We start from the raw sequence: 22,792 nt of genomic DNA on the forward strand, positions 1-22,792 counted from the left end.
CATAAAACTCCTTAAGCTGCCCTTATTCCCATTTTACTGATGAGGAGACTGAGTTTTTCCTCACTAAAGTTAAATTGCTTGCCCAAGGTCACAGAGCTCATTAGTAACGGGGCCTTGTGTTCACCCTAGTCTGACTGTGCTCCTATGCATGTAGAGGTTGAGGAAAGACTAACTAGATCATTCATTAATTTGACAAACCTGTCAGGTAAAGCACTGTGTTCAGTGCTGAATTAAATGAGGTTCTTGCCTTCAAGGGAGAGGAACAGTATATTCCAGCTAAGGGAGTTCAAAGGAGACGGGAAATTACTTCTAGCAAGAAAGATTAAAGAAGACCTCATCAAAGAGTTGGCATTTCTGGAGAGCCTTGAGGGGTGGTAGAAGTTATTCATGAGGAAATGTGCAAAGATGTGCAAAGGGGCATGAGCAAAGATAGGGAGACAGACTGGGTAGTAAAAATATTGTTTGGTTGCTGCATTGAATCCTTGAAAGCAAGCTATGGGAAACAACTGGAATGGAATTAGGGCCCAACTGAGGACCTTTCTTGGAAAAGTAATGGAGTTTCAACTCTTGAGTGACTGTTGAAGTTTTTTGAGGTAGGGGATAACCTGATCAGATATGACCTTCAGTAAATGCAATCTCATACCATACAGCTTGGAACTGAAAGAGGTCCAGCAGATAGATGAAGAAGTTAATGGCAATAGTCCAGGTGAGAATTATGAGAATCTGAATTAGGGCAGATGAGAGGCAGTGAGCAGGAGGAAAGAATGCAAAAGGATATATGGAAACAGAATTGAGAGCATATCTCAGCTGGGATGTTAGGGGAGACCTCACTAACACTTTAAGACTGCTAGGAATTTGGTGAAGCTTTGACAAAATTAGACAACACAGAAAGAGAAACCGTAACAGAAAAGAAGATACCAAATGTGGTTTCAAGTAATTTGCTGAGTTTGAGTGCGATATGGACAGGGACTTCTGGAAATGGAGGAGTGGAATTCAGAAGAGAAATTCATGAACATAGATTATAGAATTAAGTACCATGGGTTTGGGAGTCTTTTATTTTGAGGTGATTACTGGAAACATTAAATTGAAAAAGCTTGTCAAGGGAGAGAGAGAGTAGAAGAAAAGGGACGAAGGCCAAAGACAACTCCTTGGGAAACACTTGAATCAGGGTGTGGGAAGGAGACCAAGTGCCAGAGAACTAGGGCAGAACTCTGCCCCAGGAACTGTGGGAGAAGAGCTTTGTTTTATAGAGAACTGAGGGATTCACAATGACATGCTGGACAGAGATGCCCATGACCAGGCAATGAAAAAAAAAAGGTCTTGATTTCTTTAAATAGTTTTAGGATCATTTTAGTAGGGTTGTGTGAGTGACTTGGGTTGGGGGGAAGACATTTTCCAGAAACAGACATTTAAGGACTGTTTTTTTGGAGAGTGCATAAAACCTTAGGAATCCACTGAATTTAAGAGACAGAAACCTAGCTGATGCATAATAAAGGATTTCTTATTTCTTGTAGAACTGTAAGGTCCAGAGGTGGAGTTGACTTCAAATGATACTGGACGCAGTGGTTACCGAAGATGACTGGGGGAAGGGTGGAGGGGAGGGGATCTGGGTGGAGCCTGGGTTCCTTCCTCCTCAGGGGAGCTATTTTATGCTTTACATGCAAAGAATTGCTTTGTACCACCATGTTGGTCTCAATCTTGTTTACATAAAAGAAATCAAACATTAAAAAAAAATACTAGTTTTAATTTAAAAATGTAATAGTCATTTATTTCTAATTTGAGCATGTTTCTTTTTGGTTTTAAAGAAATCTGTAGTTGGTATTATTATTCATGGTACATACATATCTTCCTGTTCAGTACCAATATATTCATATCTTAAAAAATAAAAATAAAGCAAGAGAAAAGGATGTGCGTGCATACACACACACATACACACACACAACAGGGGAGTTTTCTCATGCTCTTCATTTCTTAGCTTTGATTATATCTACTTTGATTGTCTCTTTGCTTTATTCCCTTCTGTTGCAAATAGCCTGTCTTCATACAGTGGGAAACATAATATTTAGTAGTACCAAGTGCATCTTGACCCAAAATCCATACCTTAAGTATTCCTCACTGCTTTTAGCAGAGAACTCCTTGGCGGACTTGTGTTGGCCAAGTTTGCCTCCTCTGCCTGTCCTTGACCACTCTTTGTAGGATAGTGGTGGTATAACCTGGGTTGTGGATTCATCCCCAATAGGACTACTCAGACTGGAGAGGTGGTTTCCCAAAGAAAGCAAAAGAAAGGAGAAAGAAGACATGTTGGGCAGAAAAAAAGCCCACTAGAGTCTATTGGCTGTGCATGGCTGTGGAAAATATTTGTTAAATTGGGTCAATCTGAAATGAACCAAGAATTGTTGAAGAATTGTTAGGTTTCATTAAAAGCCTAGATAATACCAATTGTGAATAGTGGTACCCAGCTGGATCTGTAATTTTGTCCTATAGTGCTTAACCCAACAGTGGTATAAAAGATGTGATGTACTCAGAATTTAGGCTTGATAAATCAGAATTTAATAAGGGACTAGGGAAAATCGAGCAGGAGAATCAAGCAGTTCATCGTTAAAAGTTTTTGACATGGTATTCAGAAAGTGTAGAAAGGCAAATAAAAGCACAGTTTGTTGGTTCAGTTATTTATTTAATCAAGTCTGATTATTTGTTCTTTTGGCTGAATGTAATTGTTTTTACAAGTTAATGAAAATGTGCTTGATTTTCTACTAGCATGATTAAATTTCCCAGCAAGGAAATAGGCCAAGTCATTTTTTTTTCATATATTGTCCATTCTTACTCAGGCCATGCTTATTCCACCCAATATTTTATATTTGACTTAGGGTTTGTTCATAGTTTTTGTTTGTTACTACTTATTAGTTTAGGCTGTTTATATGTTTCATAGAAAATCATGTTGGAGATGATGCAAGAAATGTTTGTATCACAGACATACTTGCTTTAAAAAATAATAAAATGCAAAAGTACTTAAGATAAGCTCAGCTTGTTTTTCAGTATTATAAAGTTAATGGATGCTTAGTTTTTAAAATCTGGATGTATAGAAGAGTAATCACCCCTCCTCTCACCACTGAGAGAGAACCAAGGGAGGCATTTTATATCCTTCCAGACATTCTGAGTACATGTGCAATTTCTTTTAAAAATAGAATCTTCTCACATATACCACTTATGGTTTATTTGTCATATTATAATGTTTCCATATTGATAAATCTAAGTTTTACCATCATTTAGTGAGTATGTAGTATTTTATCATTTGGATGCTTCACATTTTACATAACCAATTTCTTACTGATGAAGTATTTGTTTATTATTATATGCTTGATCTTAGCCAAAAGGCTGAGAATCAGTGTTTATTTTGCATATATAAACAGCACTTTTACAAATATTCTTAACCTACTAGTCTTTGTGTATTTAAGGTACTATCTTACATTGTGTAACTTTTGTTACAGCCCCATGTGCTTTTCTCCTAAATTCTTTCATTAGGATTAAATTTGACTTTTTATGATGGAAAATTCCAAATAACAGTGACTTAAACACATAAAGCTTTGTTTTATTTGCATATATATGAAGTCTACAGCCTGGTGACCAGGAGCTACTATTGTGTGTCACAAAGTCAGCAGAGATGTAGATCCTTATATTCTCTACTCTGCAGTTCTTTTATGTATAATTTCCATGTCCAGATCATTGGATGACTGTCCATTGCAGCTGCAGCCATCCAAACCCAATTCTCAGCAGTAGGAGGGATAGAGGGGAGAAGATAGGGGGGAGCTGAGTCATGAGAAGGAAGGATATTTGAGCAGACTCAGGTCTTCAAGGAAGGCGTGAATGAGTGGTCAGTAGGTAACTAACAGTGTGTGCCACATTCTCTTTATACTGTTCATATCTCGCCCATTTTATACAGTCCATTTTAAGCTCTCCTTGGTCTTTCTTTTCCAAACTCATCTTGTAGTCTCATTGGATTGTTTGCCTTGTTATTTTGTGCCCCATTGTGGACTTGGCTTCTTAAGTCTGTTGACTTCTCTCTAAAGGCATGGCCTATTGTCATATTTCTGTATGACCTTGAGTGACAATAACCACATTTTTGAACTTGAAATGGAAGGAGGGCTTAAGCCAAAGGATTTCATTTCATTTTGAATTTATCAATCAAGACACCTAATCAGCCTATATAAAAAGTAAATTACATGGAAGTTTATGATTAATGGATTATCCTTATTTAGGAGAAGGGAACTGGGTGTGTTCGCTCATACCTTTAATCCCAGTGACTCTGGAGGCTGTGGCAGGAGGATTGTAAGTTCCAAGCCAGCCTCAGCAATTTAGTGAGATCGTCTCAAAGTAGAACATTTAAAAAAAAAGGGAGGGGGGCCACAGGGAATGTGGCAGAATTGTGGCACTTGGCCTTTGGGAGAAGCTCAATAAATATTTGTTGGTTGATGTTAGCTGTAAAGTTTTTTAAAGCTGTGACATATCATTTCCTCCTATGGGTGGATATTGCATGTGTTTAACTGCCAGAGGGAAATGATTAGATTGTTAGGATGACTTTGCTCAGGAATTTTAACTATTGCCAGGGTTTTTATTGATTTACTTCTAAAATAAAGTCTTCTATGGGTTACTGTAACAGGAAATGGGAGACAAAAAGGTCAGTTGGTACAGGTGGAACTAAAGTTTCTTTGATTTAAATAAAACTCTTTAATATGTAGAAGAGTTCTAGATGGCCTGTATACCAAGTTTTGGCAGGGACATACTTTTGTTAAGCATTATTAGTTTTTGTGCATTTAAATAAAAATATATAATATGGTATATATATATATATATATATATGAAATAATTTTCCCCTTCTCTGCAAAGAAAGACTACCTTGAAAACATTAGAAATTTCCATGATAGAGGTTTGTTAATACATGTATATTTTTAAAACATATTCAGTTTTCACATATACTTTCCCAAGAGTTGTATGGAGATGAAAAGTTTTCCTTGGTATGTGAAGAAATAGGGTAAGAAAGATGTTGCTAGTTGATCCAGGTCCACTTTGATCTACTGTATCTGATGAGATTTCACTCTGGTAGGAAGACTATCCAAAGGGAACTAGGATGGACACTGTTTAGTTTTTGACCTTCTTTATTCACTGAGAAAATAACCATATTCTTTGATCCTCTTAAAATCAGTGGTAGAAAAAAAAACACAAAACAATGTTGTTCTACTTCTAGAACTTACATTATTTTATTTCTAAGGTTTACATTATTTCCTGCACTGTAGAACTTTGTGCAAGGCACATAGAATACAGAAACTTATATTCCTTTTTCCTTACCTGTTAAAAACCAACCAACCAAACAAACAAACAAGAAAAACCCAAACCAACACATACACGAAGAATGGGCGGTGATAAGCTTGCCAAGCCATAGCAACAGGGTTGTTTTAAGGGTCATTGTAATAGGATAATGAAAAAATGCAAGTGCTAAGCAAATATTCACATTTATATTATCGGTATTAATACAAATATCCCTAAAGGGGAAGCAGTATACCTCTTGAGGTCTTTATTTTTTGGCATAGTTCTGAGTACACAGTAGACCTTCCCATCTAAATTAGCATAATGACTTAGGATTTATAATAGAAGTATGTATTGTTGTGCCTTTTGCTCTTTAAAACTGAAATTTTGGATCCTGCTGATTTCAAAATATATTTAGCAAAAGAATGTTACTCACCTCCTGTTAAATGCTTTCCTATAGCTCTACTTGTCAGGTTCAGTTTTGAACTGGAACTGCCTTCTCCAAGGGAAGCGTCACGGCTGGTGGTTGTGCCTGTTATGCTTTGCAGGTAGCATGACGCTGTGGCGATCCACCCACTTGAGGGAATTTAATGGCATCACAGGAGAGGCAGCCCAGACGTGTTTGGGTATGATCTATGATACTTTCATATGCGTGGCTTCAAAGGTAGGTGTAGAAAAAAACAGCCAGGTAGAAGAGGACATTGCTGAGGGGTAGATGAATGTTGATTAGAGAGAAGGGTGGTGCCCAAAGTCCTTTTCAGTTAGGATTTGACAATAGCACAATGCCAATCCATCTTGTAATCACCTCTGCAAAATGAAGGTAAGCACACAGGTGAATGGGAAACTGTATAACCTAGTGCCCAGCCTCTCCATAATGTGAGAGGGAAGTTGTCAGCAGTAAAGCTCTCTATTGTTTGTGTGCAAAGCATGTCTCCTGCCTTCCTGTTGCAGTTGCTATGGCCTGCCTTTGCCTCCTCACAACAGCTGCTGGGACCTACTGAGCTCCCATCTGCCTTCCCCCAACTCAATACATGTCTAGTCAGTACATATATTGTCTTCCTTACTTCCCTAATTCTTGACTAGAATTTCAACCAAATGGCTTCAATGAAATTTATGTAACAGATCAGAAAAAAAAAAAATAAAAAAAACAAATCCAGGCATTTCTCAGACTAGGAACCAATTGGTTTTATTCTGTTTTACCTTACCTCTTCTTTCAGTCACTTCCCAGGTGAAGAAATCTCAGCCCTATTGTGTGTATTTCATGAAGGTATTAGCCCTCTGACCCAGATTATCTTCTGAAATGTGACTTGCTCATTCATATCCACCACTGACTAGTGTCCCATGTTTAACTAGCACAGCTTCTGCTTTTTTTCCCTACCGGAAGGGATGACACATAGAGTATTCATGTAGTATATACCTTATACTACATGAGGATATAATTGAAAATTCTTGCTCCTCAAAGAGCTTACCCTGGAAGGAACCCTTCATGTAAACCCATAGTCCTTATGAATAATAAATGAACAGTTTCATACGAACATGACATACTGAACTGCTTATATCCTGTTTCCTAGCATGATTCCCAATCCAGTAGTCCAGTGGTAATCTAGTACATTGCTCTTCTCCTCTCCTCCACCCTTGCCTTCTTTCTCCTTTCTCTATCATTGTTCTCTTTGCTTTTGGGATTGTTGTAGCAAGCAGAATAAAAAGGATTTGCATTGAAGTTGACTATGTCACCATCTGAAGTCCTGTTAGAGTTGTTTCAATTCTGTGTGATCATGTGCACAGTATTGAATGCCCATGAGATTGAGTGTATTAAGATACTACTGTTGACTGGTAGACTGGAGTTCCCATATGTTCTCAGCATATGCTGAGAAAGTTATTGTCCTAGGATTTTATACTTTAAAACTTAGCCAAGTGATTCATTCTTCTCTTTTCTCTTTTCTTTTTCTTGTTTTTTTTTTTTTTTTTTTTTCTTTTTCTTTTTTGGTATCAGGGACTGAACTCAGAGGCATTTAACTACTGAGCCACATCCTCAGTCCTTTTTTGTATTGTATTTAGAGATAGGGTCTCACTGAGTTGCTTAAGGCCTCACTAAGGTGCTGGACTGACTTTGAACTTGTGATCCTCCTGTCTGAGCCTCCTGAGCTGATGGAATTACTGGCTTGTACCACCATGCTCAGCAAGTAGTTTCTTTCTTGTAAGGGGCATGAAGGGGATTAAGGGAATAGAAATGAAAGAGGAGAAAACATGCAGAAAAGATAATCAGGAAGATTTCCTCTCTTTATGTAGCAGAATTGTTTTCCAATCTGGTCTTATATTGAACAGTACACTAGTTGAGGCAGTAGAGCAAATACTAGTGCTGTTGCATGTAAGGTCTCACATATAAGGGAATACAAAATGAATATGATAAGCCTTCACCCATAAAGAACATAATGTCATAGAAGGAATAAAAGAGAGGAGAGGCTAAGGTGCACCCAGGGAAAAACTTCATATAAAGTCTCTGTGGAATTAAAGGCAGGTGATCTCATGATGGCTTCATATTGATAGTAATTTCCAACTTGGTCAACATGAGCAAGCAGGTATTTCAGTTGAAGGAAATGCTGTGAGCAGAGTCAGTGGTGGGAAAGAATGTCATGTTTGGTCATATAACAGTGCTTAATTGTAGGAGACAGGGAACATAGGATTAAGGTGGGAGAAGAAGGGGGTCATACTGAAGGGTCCAGCTAATGCAGCAGGAAAAAAATGAGCCCTTCGGAAACTGCTCTGAGTTATACTTTTTAAGATTTAGATTTTGCAGTATTATAATTAAGAGGTTTGAAGCAGGAGTCTTGTGGAAGTAGATAGCAATAGTCTAGAGGCCCCCCCACCCACCAAAAAAAAAAAAAAAAAATCATAAGGCCTAAACTCAGGTAACAGTAAGAAGTATAGGAATGGATGGATTGAGACCTTGCAAGGCAGCACTCCCTCTGATTTTTGGAGGCAGAAGACACAGGGCACAGAGGGAAGTGAGGCCTGGAACTATGTATGTGCACATGCAGAAAATTAAACCACCTTCATCCTTCATTTCTCACTCTAAAGCTTTTTTTTCCCTTCTCCCTTTTAGAATTAACAGCCATTAGAAGAATAGTTAAAAATTTAAAAAGGATTGTCTATGGGACAAAGGAAAAAAATGTCATCAATAGAAAGCTTTCCTGAGTGCAGCCACTGGGACCTCAGGTAGTGAGGCGCTTAGACAACTTTTGTCCATGGCACATAAGTGCAAACCCAGCCACAGAATGGGAAGTAGCTGGTCTTTGCTAATAAAGATCTTCCTCTGGACCAGTCACCACTTTTTTCTTGGGAAAAACACAATAGAGAATGCTCTAAGTCCTAAGCAGAGTCCCAGTGACAGTTACTACCCCTGGACACTCAGTGATCCTGTCCCCATTCTGTTTGGCAATGGGAAGGATGGCACTGTTGGTCTGTTGGGAATTTCTCCATAATTGCAGCTCCTAATGCATGGCACGTTTTGTTGGCTTTGGCCTGTGGGGTGAGGGCTACTGATACTCAAGCAAGGCTATTAACTTGCCCAAGTTCACTCTGCTCCACCTCTGCTCTGGGAATTATTTCCTAATCTCTTGGAGACACCCCAGGAGGTTCAGGAGGAAGTTGATAAACATTGTCACCAGCCAGAAAAGAACTGGCTTTCCTACTCTACCATCCCGCTGCCCCCACTCCTGCTAAGTCACCTAGCCTCTCAGGTACTAAAGAAGCAGGGTTGTTGTCATGAGATGATTAGAATGAAAGAATGTCTATATACCCTATCTCTCACAGTGCCTGTACCTACTGTGGACTCATAGCTTTTTTTTTTTTTTTCTTCCAAAGATTTTATGACTTTGTCCCTAATCCTGCTGTATATTCATTTTGCTCTTTCCTGGATCTGAATGTTTAGACACAAAGCATCCTCAAGGTCTGCTATAAGAAGTACTGGCTCATAAAACAAACAAAATGTTAAAATGCTCTGGAGGCTGCAGTTGCTGAAGCTGCAGAGCCCTTACCAAACTGCTGTTTATTATTCATTAAATACAGCAGCTTGGTAAACTTAGGTAGATGGAGTCTGAAGGCTCCAGCATGGTATAAGTTTACCCTAGTAAGAAAGTAATCAAAGTAGCGTGTCCTCTTGTGGAGCATTAGAGTTGGTTTGCATTTCAGGATAAGTCTCATGAAGAGAGCGCATTTTGTCATTTCTATTAACGGTAAGTGGAAGAGAAAGAGAATGCTTTTTGAAGTTAGGTTACTTTAGTTTTTCGATGGTTTACAAGGGGGCAGAGATTTGGGGAAAGGAAGCAAATATTTTGGCTAATGTGATTAAACAGTCTTTTCTGTTGACAAGTTAAGACAATCAGGTGTTCTGCATTTTGCCACTTCCTGTCTTACTTTATAAAATACTCTTTTTCATGAGCTCAGCATAATATGCTGAACTCCTCAAGGAAAGCCTGTAGACATTAAAAACTATTAGAGACAAAAAGATAAGAATCCTGGAAAGCCTCAGTCTGTTTATAGTATATCTTTTTTGGCTGGACTCTTAACTTTTTAACACTGGTCTTTCAGACATCTAGGAGGAGCAGAGTCACATGACTATTTAGGTCCCTGAGAGATGACTACTGCCTCCTAAGTCCCTTATGTTGTGATTTGGTCTTTTAAAATAGACCTTTGCATTATAGCTGTGAGCATTATCAGTTGAATTTGATAAGTGAGCTTGAGGTGTAGAAACCTTGAGAATGCTTGTACTGAGCTTGCACCAAGGTAGACTGCAGTATGTTGTGGCATTGACATGGTGAGAGCATTTTCTAGGAGGAACTTCTGAGAAAGTGATTTCTACTGATGTGTTGACATTGATGGGTGAGATGCAAGCCCTGTTCATGGAAGCCTTTGTACTTGACCTGCAAGACTAATATGCAAGGAACAACCAGTAGAAAGTAGCCTACCACCAATTCATTTACGTACTCTTAAGTATTTACAAATAGGGCATGCTTGTGAAACTGACACTTTCAAGGGAAGTAGCATTGCAGTTGGGGATTTAAGGGTGAAAAATGAAGTTGTTAAGTGGAGCATTTAAGAGGTGTAGAGGTAAAGCTGGCTGGTTGAGAATCAAGAGGATTTGCCAAGGAGAAATTTTTAAATGGTAGCACTGAACACCTTCTTCAATCCCTTGTTTTATATATATAGTGAACCCTGGGAGGTACAAGGCCAAGAGGCTTTTTCAAAAAAACCTGATGTGATGGTATGAAGGAAGGTATTGTGAAACTGAATTATGAGAATCCTTGAAAGGTATTGGGGAGCAAAACTGATCAAGTTATGTTACATGCATGTATGAATATGCCACAGTGAAACTCACCACTCTGTATCCTTAGTATTCTTACACACACACACACACACACACACACACACACACGGGTATGAAGGCTAGTGCTAAGGTGCTAGAATGTCGTATGAGAAATCTTGCAGTGTTGCCTGAGAATAAATACAGCATTGTCAACCTTGCTCCTGAAGAAAGTGTTCAACGTGTTTATGTTTTTGATTTCTGAGTTGCTTCACTTCACCTCCCCTCTTCAGTAAATACATCTATGCTACAGTCTTTGTTAATGCTAGGTAAAGAACAGTTTTTATCCTTCCTGAGGCTATGTGCATTTTCTTTGGGTCAGAACGTCAAGACAAAATAATGCAGTTAAAGAGAGTTTCAGACCTCATTGACTTTAAGTTTTAAGGCTGGTAAAGGATTCTTCCTTGTGTTCATAATATAAGGGTATGTGGGTGCAACAGATTGGAAGAGGGAACCTAAAATCTAAGGAGAGGATGTTGTATGCCTGGCCTCGAATTTGCAATTCTCCTGCTTCGGCCTCCCAAGTAGTGGGGATTACATGCATGCATCATCATGCCCAGCCCAAAGAAGGGATTTTAAAGGAAGACTTCGTGACTGTGTGGTCCCAAGACGTGGAAGGAGAGTAGATTTATTTTTTTAACTGTTGTTATTGAATCTACCTGCTTGAGATACTGTCCTGACAGAATTAAGAAACTGAGAATCCTGTTTTTGATTGTAGGGACATACAACTATCCTTTTTAAGTACATGCTTGGAAAACATTTTTTCATTTAACCTGTTTACAAGTGACCTAAGTGAGTTGCTGCACTCTTTCTAGCTTTTTTTTCCTAATGCCATCTGTTCAACTTTTCTTCCCATTTCTCTGCCTGTGACAATGAGAGGAAAAGTGAGTCTCTGTGAATCGTGTGCTCAGATTTCTTACAAAAGGATCCAAAGAATTCCTGTCTTTTCCTTATTCCACCCTTATCTCCATATAAATTTGCCATTTCAAAAAACTTTGTAAGGAAATATTTACTTTAAAAATGTACGTATAAGCCTTTACTTGGAAAGCCATGTTTCCAACAACTCTCACGTTTTGCACAGAACCTGCTCCTTCGTTATGCTGAGATAACAGGCTGGCTTTGCCTCCCCAAGGCATTCTTCCTTGACAGACTGGTTTGCTCTGATCTGTATAAACACTACTGCCTGCTGACTAGTAGTCTGTATTTATGAGGCCCTTGGAAAACACTGCGAGCTACAGAGAGTGACCGTGAATAGCAAACTTAATTTGGCTTAATGTGTTTTGGCTTGCTTGACCTCACCAGAATAAAAATGTGCCTGCTTAAATTATTGCATTGGAAGTTAAAAAAAAAAAAAAATTCTAGAGACACTCATCTCATTGGAAGAAGCTTGGGATCATTTTAGCAACGATTTAAGTCCATGTTTAATGTCAGATGACTTGAGAAATGTTTAACATAGAGCTTTAATCACAGATTAGGTTATTGTGAGTTCTGAATTTTAAGTTTGAATTACTATTTTTTTCTCTTGCTACTTTTTTTTTTTCTAGACAATTGGCTGGCAACGACCTTTCTTTTATCCACCCAAAGGCCTTGTCTGGGTTGAAAGAACTCAAAGTTCTGTAAGTAATGCAATTTTGGAGTTTCACAGCTGGCTGTGTATTTTCTTTCTGCATAGTCAACATGCTTGGAGCTAGGTTAAGCACAGTTTCTTTTAGTTCAGGATTAAAAGATTTAAGGAGTGGCCAATGGGTAGTATGGGAGGCTAGAGATTGATTTAGGCAACTTCGAGTCTAGATAACGAAAGTTAAAACTCCAAACAATAGGTATTCTGACCTCCAGGATATTATAGCTGAACATTTGCCTTTTTGTGCTACTAATGTATTGAATCAAAATTTACTGATAGGCTTCATTTCTACTTACTTTATAGCTACAAGATTTCTGAATTAGCCAACCCTAATGGGAAAGGGGTTTATAAGAACTTCAAATGGTAAAATCATGTTAGAGCTGAAGGAGTTGAGATACCCATGATTTATTGAGCCAGGAAGGGATTAGGAAATAAATTCCCTACAGTGGTCAGGAGCTTGGAGTGTGGCAGATTGAGAAACAGGTGTACTGACTACCCCCACTTCTGTTTTCCTTACAACCTTACTGGTCAAGGTCACCAGATCTCTGGTCCTGTGAGCTAGGTGGGTCCTGTATCTCTTCCATTCTGTGGTTATGATTCATGTTAGGCAGTCATTTCATTAATGTGACAGGAATGGCTTTAGGCAAAAATTAAAAGGATTTTGTTCTCAATATGGATATATGCCTCTGTTCTCCAGGCCCTGATTCTTAGATGATTAAAGCTCTATTTCTGCCTTACCCAGTGTGCACTGAAAACATGTTTGGTAGTCCCTAAATTAAGGTTTTGCTCTTCTCCTGGCAAAACTGACTTTACCTAATGTCCATGTTTCTGGGCTCTGCTTTATTCCAGTTTGAAAGGCATTGGGGATTCCATTGGGTTTGCTTATTATACCTCCCTATTAATTTGTTATACTTCCCAATTAACATTAACCATACCTAGGATGATGAACATTAACTAGGATACCTTTATTCTCAGAGAGGAAAAAAAATTCCTTGAAATGTGGATTACCCTGCAGGTCTGTGTTATGAGGTGGCTTGGGATAGCAGCATTAAGTTTCATTTCTGGCTTTACAACTAATGCTTTTTGCTTTTTTGCGATTTTCTTGTACTGGGTACTTTTCACCTCCACCCCTGCCCCATTTTTTGCCATTGGAAATATTTTTAGGAAAAAATGGTTCCAATTCTTCTAATCACTTATCAAAAATTTTCTTCCAGAACTCTCCAGAATAACCAGTTGAAAACAGTACCTAGTGAAGCCATTCGAGGACTGAGTGCTTTGCAGTCTTTGTAAGTAATATTTTGGTTTTCTGCATTCCTGAATTATTAGGAAACCACTCTGGTTATTAAATGTGTAAAGAACTGGAGTCCCAAGGAAAGGGAAGATTTATCCTATCCTCTGGGATAAAAAATGAGTATGACCAGTTGCTGTTATGAAAACATCCTTGGTGAGGGAGAAGGAGGTGGTGCGGTTCACCTCCTTTCTTGACACAGAGGCTGAGAGAAAGCTGCTGAGTATTCAGCTGCTGGGTGTCCTTCCATGAACTGTGCATGGCTAGCGGTCACATCTCTTTGGAACCAGAACTAAGTGTGTCTAGTGCTTTGTACCCTGATAGTCACAGCAAAATTTCTGTTCCAGGTGGTAATAATCATCAGAACAAATTGATTATAGTTCCTTACTGTGAACATACCAAATCCATGTTGGCATAACTTAATTGCCTGAGCTGCCTCCTTTCCAGGTTTTTCTTTTTTGGAAAAAAAAGCTTGGTTTTCATGTGGCATGTTCTAGGTTTTACGTCTTCTTTTTCCATGTTTCTTGTTTTCCCAAAGCTTTTTCAAATAGCACTTTGTTATTTTTTGCATTCTTTATATAGAAATAATTTATTTTTTATATAAATTGTAAGTGCTTTTCTTGCATGACCAGTAATGAGCAAATGGCTATAGGGAGAACTTTAAATAACATGTCCAGCATCATATAACTTGTAGGATAGAGTGGGGGATTCAAAACCAGATAAACCCGTTTCAGAATTCTAATTAATCTGAACTTCTTTTGAGAAATTCTAGTTGCTAATGGGAGGTTATTGTGAAAATAAAAATGTGTACTAATAAAGTATATGTTGTAAAAGTTAAACTTTAAATAGTATCTGTCATAAACAAGGAGTATCCAGGGTGTTGGCCATGTAATTTCTAGTTCAAATAGAAGTTTAAGATAGAGTATATTAAGTAGTTCACTTTACAAAAAAATGTAAGTTTGGGGATATATAAGGACCACAACTAACTGGGAGTTTCCAAATGTACTATTAAAATGAGTTTCTTTACAGAATTATTATTTTGCTGAGTCTGTGCCATCTCGTATTTCAGGCAGGGAGGGAGACATCTGACCTTCCTTAGATCTGAATTTAAGCATTTTAAATAGTTCTTGTTTTCCTTTGTTTTTTTAAAATTCATTTTATTTGAGACCTTTGCATGGAATTGTAATTTCCCAACACTTAATGATTCAATTCTAAATATTTGGCTTAGGTTGAAAGCAAAAATAGAACTAAAGTCTCATTTTCAACTTTAGAACAGAAAATTAGCAAAAAAACAAAACAAAAAACCACCAACAACATACAAATAATTTCTAATTAATAACCAGTAAGTACATTGTAGTATGTGTGACATTTATTAATAATGGAGATGACTTAAAGTGGTATTTTTCCAGGTTTCCCCCTTTAAAACAACATTTTTAAAACATATAATGTGTTCATCATTCATTGAGTGAGTTGCTTAGTTTAAATTATCGCCTGTTCAGACCAGTGGTGCACAAAACGCCTATAATCCCAGTGACTCAGGAGGCTAAGGCAGGAGGATCAAAGTTCAAGGCCAACTTCAGCAATTTAGCAAGGCCCTAAACAACTTAGTAAGACCCTGTCTCAAAATAAAAAATAAAAAGGGCTGGGGATGTAGCTCAGTGGTAAATTACCCTCTGGTTTAAATTTCCAGTACCCCAAAATAAAATAATCTCCAAAATTGCAATGAAGTAAGAGGAGTGGACTTAAAATAAAGTTTTTGTTATTGAAGGCACTGGTCTGTTTTTATATGTGGCAGAAACTGAAGGAGCTACTGCTGTGTGTCAGTACTGTTTTATATAAGAAGGAACTATTCGTGGGTTTGTTAGCAGTGGTCAAGTTAGATATAATTGAGGTTCTGTCATGACATAAAACAATCTTATCAGCACTTGAGTCAGTTTGAAAATCTGATCTTCAGACCTGAATTACATGAAAAGATTTCCTTGTGGTTTTGAATAGTGCTTAAAAAGAACAAAGTTCATTAGGGGTTGAAATTGAACAGAAGTGGTTTGATACAAGTTATGTGCTTGATGATTACTATAAAATCTGATAATGAATTGTTGGTATTAATAAAAAGATAGCATAACAGCTATGCTAAAGCCCTAGCTATGGAATTACCTGAGCAGGATATTAAAATGACATGTCAGAATTAGTTCTACCAAAAGTTTTAGTTTATATTAGATCATATTTATATTGAATATTAAAGCATCTCAAAGATCAAATTTCTTAGATTTTCCTTAATAATTTTAAAGTATATTTTAAACTGTATTTAAATTATTGTTAAGTTAGAAGTAGAGAGAAAAGGGGACTTTTGATTATACAGTATTTATTGATAACATAAACTTTCAACCTAAATATCTGTATGTAGGATTATTTTCACTGTAATTCCATATAAGACAAGAAGTTTTAAAAAATATGCATGATTCAGATTTAAAATAGGTTTTTGAGAATAGGGAATAGGAACACATTTTCCAGACAAAAATAAGTCAGGGTTAATATCATGTCATTCTTTTCATAATAAAATTGTTCTTAAAAGTAATGGTTGTCTCTTACAATATGTAATTTGAGTAGTAGAATACCTTAAAGAAGCCCCTGTAATCTCTCCAGTTTGAGATATAATGCTATTAGCACCTCCTAAAGGAATCAATTGTAGTATTTTCTTGGTCTATTAGGATGAATAATAATAGTTCAGGCCATTGGTACCACGCCAGGATTTTAAGACAGTTTTTCTGTGAAGTATTGATCTCAGTGTAAATGCTCACTCTTACCATTTATGGGTGTGTCTCTGATGCCCACTTGTGAATTGAAGTATGTGGATTAACCATTTGAGTTACCACCATGAATCCCTTTTCTTATTTAACTTTTTCCATTTTCCATTATTCTTCATTTTAATCTCTAGCTTATGTGCAAGTTTACAATTTGGGGAAACTTTTAAACAGGGGAAACTGTGTCTGTTCTATTATTGTTGTGTTATTATTTTGTATAGAAAATAGTGTCATCTCAGCTAGGTGCAGTGGTGCATACCTGTAATCCCGCTGCTGGGGAGGCTGAGGCAGGAGGATCACAAGTTCAAAGCCAGCCTCAGCACAAGCGAGGTGCTAAACAACTCAGTGAGACTCTGACTCTAAATAAAATACACAGCAGGGCTGGGATGTGGCTCAGTGGTTGAGTGCCCCTGAGTTCAATACCTGGCACTACCCCCATACCCCCAAAATAGTGTCATCTCTATCTTAGCTCAAAACTCACCTCATTATCTCATTATAAGTTAAGGCTATCCCTTTTCTTTGATGGTATGGCATAGAATCCACAAAAGCATAGTGTATATAGTACTGGATTTATGTTAGAAAGATATGGACAACTTTCTTTATTAGAGTGTTTTACCATATCTTAATGAAAGACTTCTATAGAGAAGACTTAATTTCTTGGGCTTTCATTTATGTATTTGGGGGTGCTTTGCTTATTGTTTTATTGATATATATGTGTGTGTGTATACACATATATATTGTCATCAGTATGATTAAAATAAGCAATTTAAACTTTTAAACTGCTGTAACTCTGAAAAATTGGAGAGGAACTTCTATTTGTAATTAAAAGGCAAGCCTATCCCCTTGCCTGACCTAAAGAGACCTGCATAATTTGGAACCTACTTGTATCCCCAGCAGAGTTCCACTGGACCCTCTACTCCCTTGTTCCTGCCTTCCAATCTCTCTGACCTGGGAGTTACTGGATCTCACCAAGCTGGTTTCCGCCTTTACCTTTTGCCTAATACTTGCCGTGCCCAGTTCCTGCTTCCACTTTTTCTTGTGTGCTTTCTAGGTCTCCCAAAGATGCTTTCCCTGACAAAGTGCATTTTAAGTAACTTCTCTCCCCCTTAGCATCTCTCTTCCCTGTTTATTTCATAGCACTTTGTAAACATTCTGTAATTTATTATAGTTTGTGTCTCCTCTCCCTTGTTAGTCTCATGGGGAGAGACCTCAGGCCTGTGTGATTCAGCATTTTATCCTTTGTGTCTAACAAGATGCTCAATTTAAATATGTTGAGTTGCATTGCAGAAAATCAAATTAGCTACAAGTGTAATTTAGTTGTATTATATGGCTAATTTGTGTGATTATATGTTTAGTGTCTCTTAAGAATGGAAGCTGTCAGGAGGTTGCAAATTGTATCAGTATGTTTGAACACATTCCTGTCTATTCATTAAAGCAGATCTCCTAAACAACACTGTAGACATTACTTTGCTAGTCTGTAATATAGAGGATTCTGGTTTGTTTTCAGGGATAAATTCTAGAAAGCCCAAGGAGTAGACCAGTCTAAAAAGGTTTGTTGTTAGGTAGATTCTTAAGGTAGCTACCCAGTATCCTAAACCGCCCCACCCCTTCTAGTGTTCTTTAGTTATCTTGACTCTATCAGAAGGCAAGTGTCTTTCAGATACTCACCAGGACCAGTGCTTACTAATTCCTGCTATTCTGCCTCTAGGAGGGAGAATGAATCTGGGGTTTAGGGCAGCAGTGGGGAGCAGGATCCTAGAACTGAGCTGGAGAAAGGGACAGTTATGGCAGGAACTGAAGTTGGAGCAGGACAAGAAAACAGGAGGCACAGAAATCTCTAAAACTCACAATTTCCTGAACTAGAAAGTTGCCAGCCTCCATCTCTTTAGAAATATACTGTCAGTTTGAGTTTTCATCAGTTTTTTTCTGATCCCTAATTTTGACAGAGAAGTCCAAAGCTGTGAAGCATGAATATAAGTGTTGAACATCAACAAGGGATTTATGAGAAAAGTCGTGATTTGCCTGGCACCTACTGCCCCTCATCATATTAATATTAATATGGTCGTCTTTGTGTTGAAAAGTGATTATTCCAACAATTGCAGCTGGTTGTGCCAACAATAACACTCAGGACCTAGTTTCCAGATTTGCAGATGGGGACTTAATTTTAAGTATGAGTAATCCTATTAGTAAGGTGTCCCTTAATTCCAGAATTTTTGGAAAAATTGAAGAAGTTTTAAAGCCATAGTAACATCAATTGGAGGTGCTTCTTAATTTTTCCTGTGAACAATTTGACCTTTTCTTAATAACTGGTAATTTTTGCAAACTAATTTTTCAAAAGTATTTGAATGTGCTAAGAGAAGAAGAGACGTTGCTTTGCTCAAATGTGACACTTATATTTTTAACTTGTGTGGTGGTAATAAGGGTAATTGAGAATCTGTTGAAATGGTTCATTGCTATTTAAAAAATTACAAATATTTTCTGATTTTTTCCTCTTTGGTCCCAAATCAGAGTAGCAACCAAACGTATAAAACATTAGTTACAAAGTAACATTGGGATATAAAATAACTTATTTGCTGGCTTAGTTTTTCTTCTTTTTTTTTAAGGAATACTCTGAAATACAAATTCCAATTCGAGCTTCTGAGAGTTTTCTTTCTTTTTTAAAGTGTATCTCTCTTAAAAAGTAACTTCTTAGACAAAGAGAGTTGAAGGATTTAGATTTGGATACATCCCTCTGTTGTGAAGGAAGGGAAAGAACTGACTTTTAAAAAGTACTTGGAAAAGGTATTAGATTTTATGAGATTTAGTGACATTAAAGAAGTAAGGGATACATAGCTTTGGTCGTTTTTATAACTTTTTTTTTTGAAAGCTCTGAGAGTCGTCTGACTCGGATCGACTCATTCCGCTAGAATTTGTTACTGAACGTGGTGGTTGTTTGTTTCTGTCAGGCGTTTAGATGCCAATCATATTACCTCAGTCCCCGAGGACAGTTTTGAAGGACTCGTACAGTTACGACATCTGTGGCTGGATGACAACAGCTTGACGGAGGTGCCTGTGCATCCCCTCAGCAACCTGCCCACCCTGCAGGCGCTGACCTTGGCTCTCAATAGAATCTCCAGCATCCCTGACTTTGCCTTTACCAACCTGTCAAGCCTGGTGGTTCTGTAAGTGTTCACCCCTTTCAACACCATATATTTTGTTAATTTCAAAACAAGTTTCTTGTGACAAGTTAGTATGAAAATACCTCACAGATCCTGCTTCTGAATAGTTAGTGTTTGGATCAGCTGCTGTTGTACAAGTTAAAAGGTGATGACTTTTTGAAATATAAAATAGAAGAATTTAAAGAATTAGTATCTGATAATGCTTTTTGAATGTCCATAATAGAAATGATCATTTGTAATCATGAGGGAAAAAAATTAGGTCATTTAGCAAACACTGGTACAGCTTTTGCTTGTGTCCCAGAAATGAATTTATTTATTCAGTGTTAAAAGAAGTGAAATCATTTTGAGATGCTCCCAGAAATAAGTCCCAAGGTTGTTTCATATTTTTCCAGCTTTCCTATTCATACAGTATGTGATTTTTTTGCTTTTAATCTTTGAACACTCAGACATGATAAAGTGGTATTTTAAAAAAGTCTGTTTACAGATCTCTCTGATGAAAGCTCATATGCTTCTTCCATATCATCATCATCTAAGTTTTGCTTCATACAAATTGAGCTAATCAAGACAATGATTTTGATATAAGTTAATATTAAATAATCTTCAGTGTGTGGACCATTTTTCCATTAGAGAGATTTTCCTTTTCTATTGGTATCCTATGTTCAATGAATTCATGCAGTGTAGATAAAAAGGTAAATACCCAGTTATGTTTTCCATAGACAAGTGTTGAAATGTTTAGCTATACCATTCCTTCAAGCCATATCAATTTAGACATATGAAATAATTATAATAGTTGCTACTGGAAATGTGAAAGTCATTTTGATACTTTTTTTCATAGGCATCTTCATAACAATAAAATTAAAAGCCTGAGTCAACACTGTTTTGATGGACTAGATAATCTGGAAACCTTGTAAGTATATTCACATATTGGGGAATCACACTGTGATAAACAGTGCAATTGTATATTTCACTACAGAAAAAAGAAAGATGCTGTTCTTGACTTCAGTTCACTATTAATTTGCTTTAATTCATGACTAAATTCTTGCCATCAAATAACCCAGTTATGAATCTACATTTCTTTTTTTTTTTTAGCTTTTTTTAGTTGGCAATAGATCTTCATTTTATTTATTTATATGTGATGCTGAGAATCGAACCCAGTGCCTCACACATGCTAGGCAAGCGCTCTGCCACTGAGCCACAACCCCAGCCCATGAATCTACATTTCTGACTAAAAGTGTCATGTGTGTACTTCATGCCCCTCGCTCCCAAAATATGAATTAAAGGCAGCTCAATCTGAAAAGATTTATATCTTTTCAAAAATGATGATTTTATTAAATGTATGGCAGTTTTGTAACTTTGAAACTTCTAAAATGAATTCTGGATAATTTTTGTTGTTGTTTTTTCCCTATAATCTTCGTTGCCTTGCTAGTTGTTTACAGTGGAGTTGAATATTGTATCTGCTTTCACATGCTAAAATGTAGCAAGTCACGATTTTACATTTTGCACACCATACTCTTGTTGTTTCCACTAGCTGAGGTGTTCAGGACTCTGGCTGTTTCAACTGTACATCACACCACTATTTAAGTAACAGACATTGTCCCACTCTATGTAATTGAGAGTAGGATGTTTATTTTTGTTGTTTTAATTTATATGAGTACATTCATTTCCTATTCAAAGATAACATATATTTGCCATTATGAGCTAGTAAATGATTCAAAGAAGATCTCAGTTGGACAGCAAGTGAAGCCTGATTGGAATGCTTAGGATTTGTAGTATTTTGTTTTACCAAAATTTCTGGTTAAGGTCAGTTGCTGAGAAGACTTCAAATCTTATAGTACTCTATTAATCTACCTTCTTGTCTAAACAATGAAAAGAGAAGACATCAATGGATATTTGAAAGTTCAGCATTGTCAAGAAGATAGTTTCAAACTCAGGCCTCCTTTGCTAAATGTGTAATCTTTAGTGTCACAGATAAAAACTTGAGAGGATGATGTGTAGGCTATGTGTGCTATTCAAATTATATTAAAATTAAATCTCTTCCTCCCAGTTAGTTTGATTTTTACCTGCCATTTTTCTTCTATGAAGAAAAGGAAAACAACATAGTTCTCAAAGGAGCTAGGCTTTGAATTTTGTATTACTCTCATCCTGTAATCAACTGTTAATCATATGTCTACATGCTCTTTATGTTAAGAGAAATTGAAATGTGAACATGCTAAGGACTAGACTTTTTATTATAGATCACTATGGCTTATCTCTCTACTAATTAATATAACATTTTAAATAATTTATAACCTGCACAAAGAAGGACAATAAAAATGTGAATCTGCCCTGGTCCTTCTGGCTATTCTTATATCAAGTTCTTGTGTTGACAATGGGGCTGAAATCAGCTCCCCAAATACCAGAATATTAGGAAGCCCCTGAAATCCAAATGGAAGCCTCACTTTCATTTAAGTATCTTTCATCTATAAATGAATTCTTAGTAAGTTCTATTGTACAGTGAATTTTCTGAGAAGTACCATTTGTATAATTTGCTTATGTAATCCTCCCGTGTTACATGATTCTAAGAATTCTTTGATCTTGTAAATATGTTGACCCAAAACATCATAGAAGAGGAAATTTTTTTTCCTATTTAACATTTTACGATAAGATATAAATTTAGTTAAAGTTCTACAGGGTTTCAAATGACAATATGGTTAGTAAAGAAAGATTATTAATCAGAAGTTATGATCTTTTAACAAAGATTTGTGCCAAAATTTCATATAAATTATGACCACTGTTCAATATTCTACATATTTTTCTCCATTTTTTTCTAGGGACTTGAATTATAATAACTTGGATGAATTTCCTCAGGCTATTAAAGCTCTTCCTAGCCTAAAAGAGCTGTGAGTATTGCTTTATTCCTGTTTTAATGTCTCAAGAACTTGCCATTTAATATTCTAACTATGAGATTTTAGATTGTCTTTGTCCTCTTACATGTATCCATAACACACGCACAAGCACATGCATAATCATACTGATAGATTGTGTTGGCTAGTACAACAGTTTTGAGCAGATTTTTGTATTGGGTTAGATTCTGTTGCTAAAACAATACAGTATGATCTCTGCTTTTAAAAAGCTTGGATTCTTAGGCTCACTAGGAAGGCAGCCATGGAGGATGGATAGATAGCTGTTTCTGGGTAGAAATGAGTGTTGAATGAATAGGATAAATAAATCATTCTAGAAAAAGACCTCTGTGAGGCTTGGGGTCATTGGAAAAGGCATCAC

General features: G+C 36.9%; 1 protein-coding gene across 1 annotated transcript in view; it reads left to right on the plus strand.

The window, feature by feature from the left end:
* Lgr4 (leucine rich repeat containing G protein-coupled receptor 4) overlaps nt 1-22,792 on the plus strand; it is a 91,135-nt gene that overhangs the window by 53,405 nt on the left and 14,938 nt on the right. Inside the window, exons 3-7 of the mRNA XM_047517362.1 lie at nt 12,208-12,279; nt 13,499-13,570; nt 19,319-19,534; nt 20,367-20,438; nt 22,342-22,410. Coding sequence (XP_047373318.1) covers nt 12,208-12,279; nt 13,499-13,570; nt 19,319-19,534; nt 20,367-20,438; nt 22,342-22,410 — 501 coding nt within the window. The remainder of the gene's footprint in view (nt 1-12,207; nt 12,280-13,498; nt 13,571-19,318; nt 19,535-20,366; nt 20,439-22,341; nt 22,411-22,792) is intronic.

The sequence above is a fragment of the Sciurus carolinensis genome, chromosome 11, assembly GCF_902686445.1.
Source record: "Sciurus carolinensis chromosome 11, mSciCar1.2, whole genome shotgun sequence".
Classification (NCBI taxonomy): domain Eukaryota; kingdom Metazoa; phylum Chordata; class Mammalia; order Rodentia; family Sciuridae; genus Sciurus; species Sciurus carolinensis.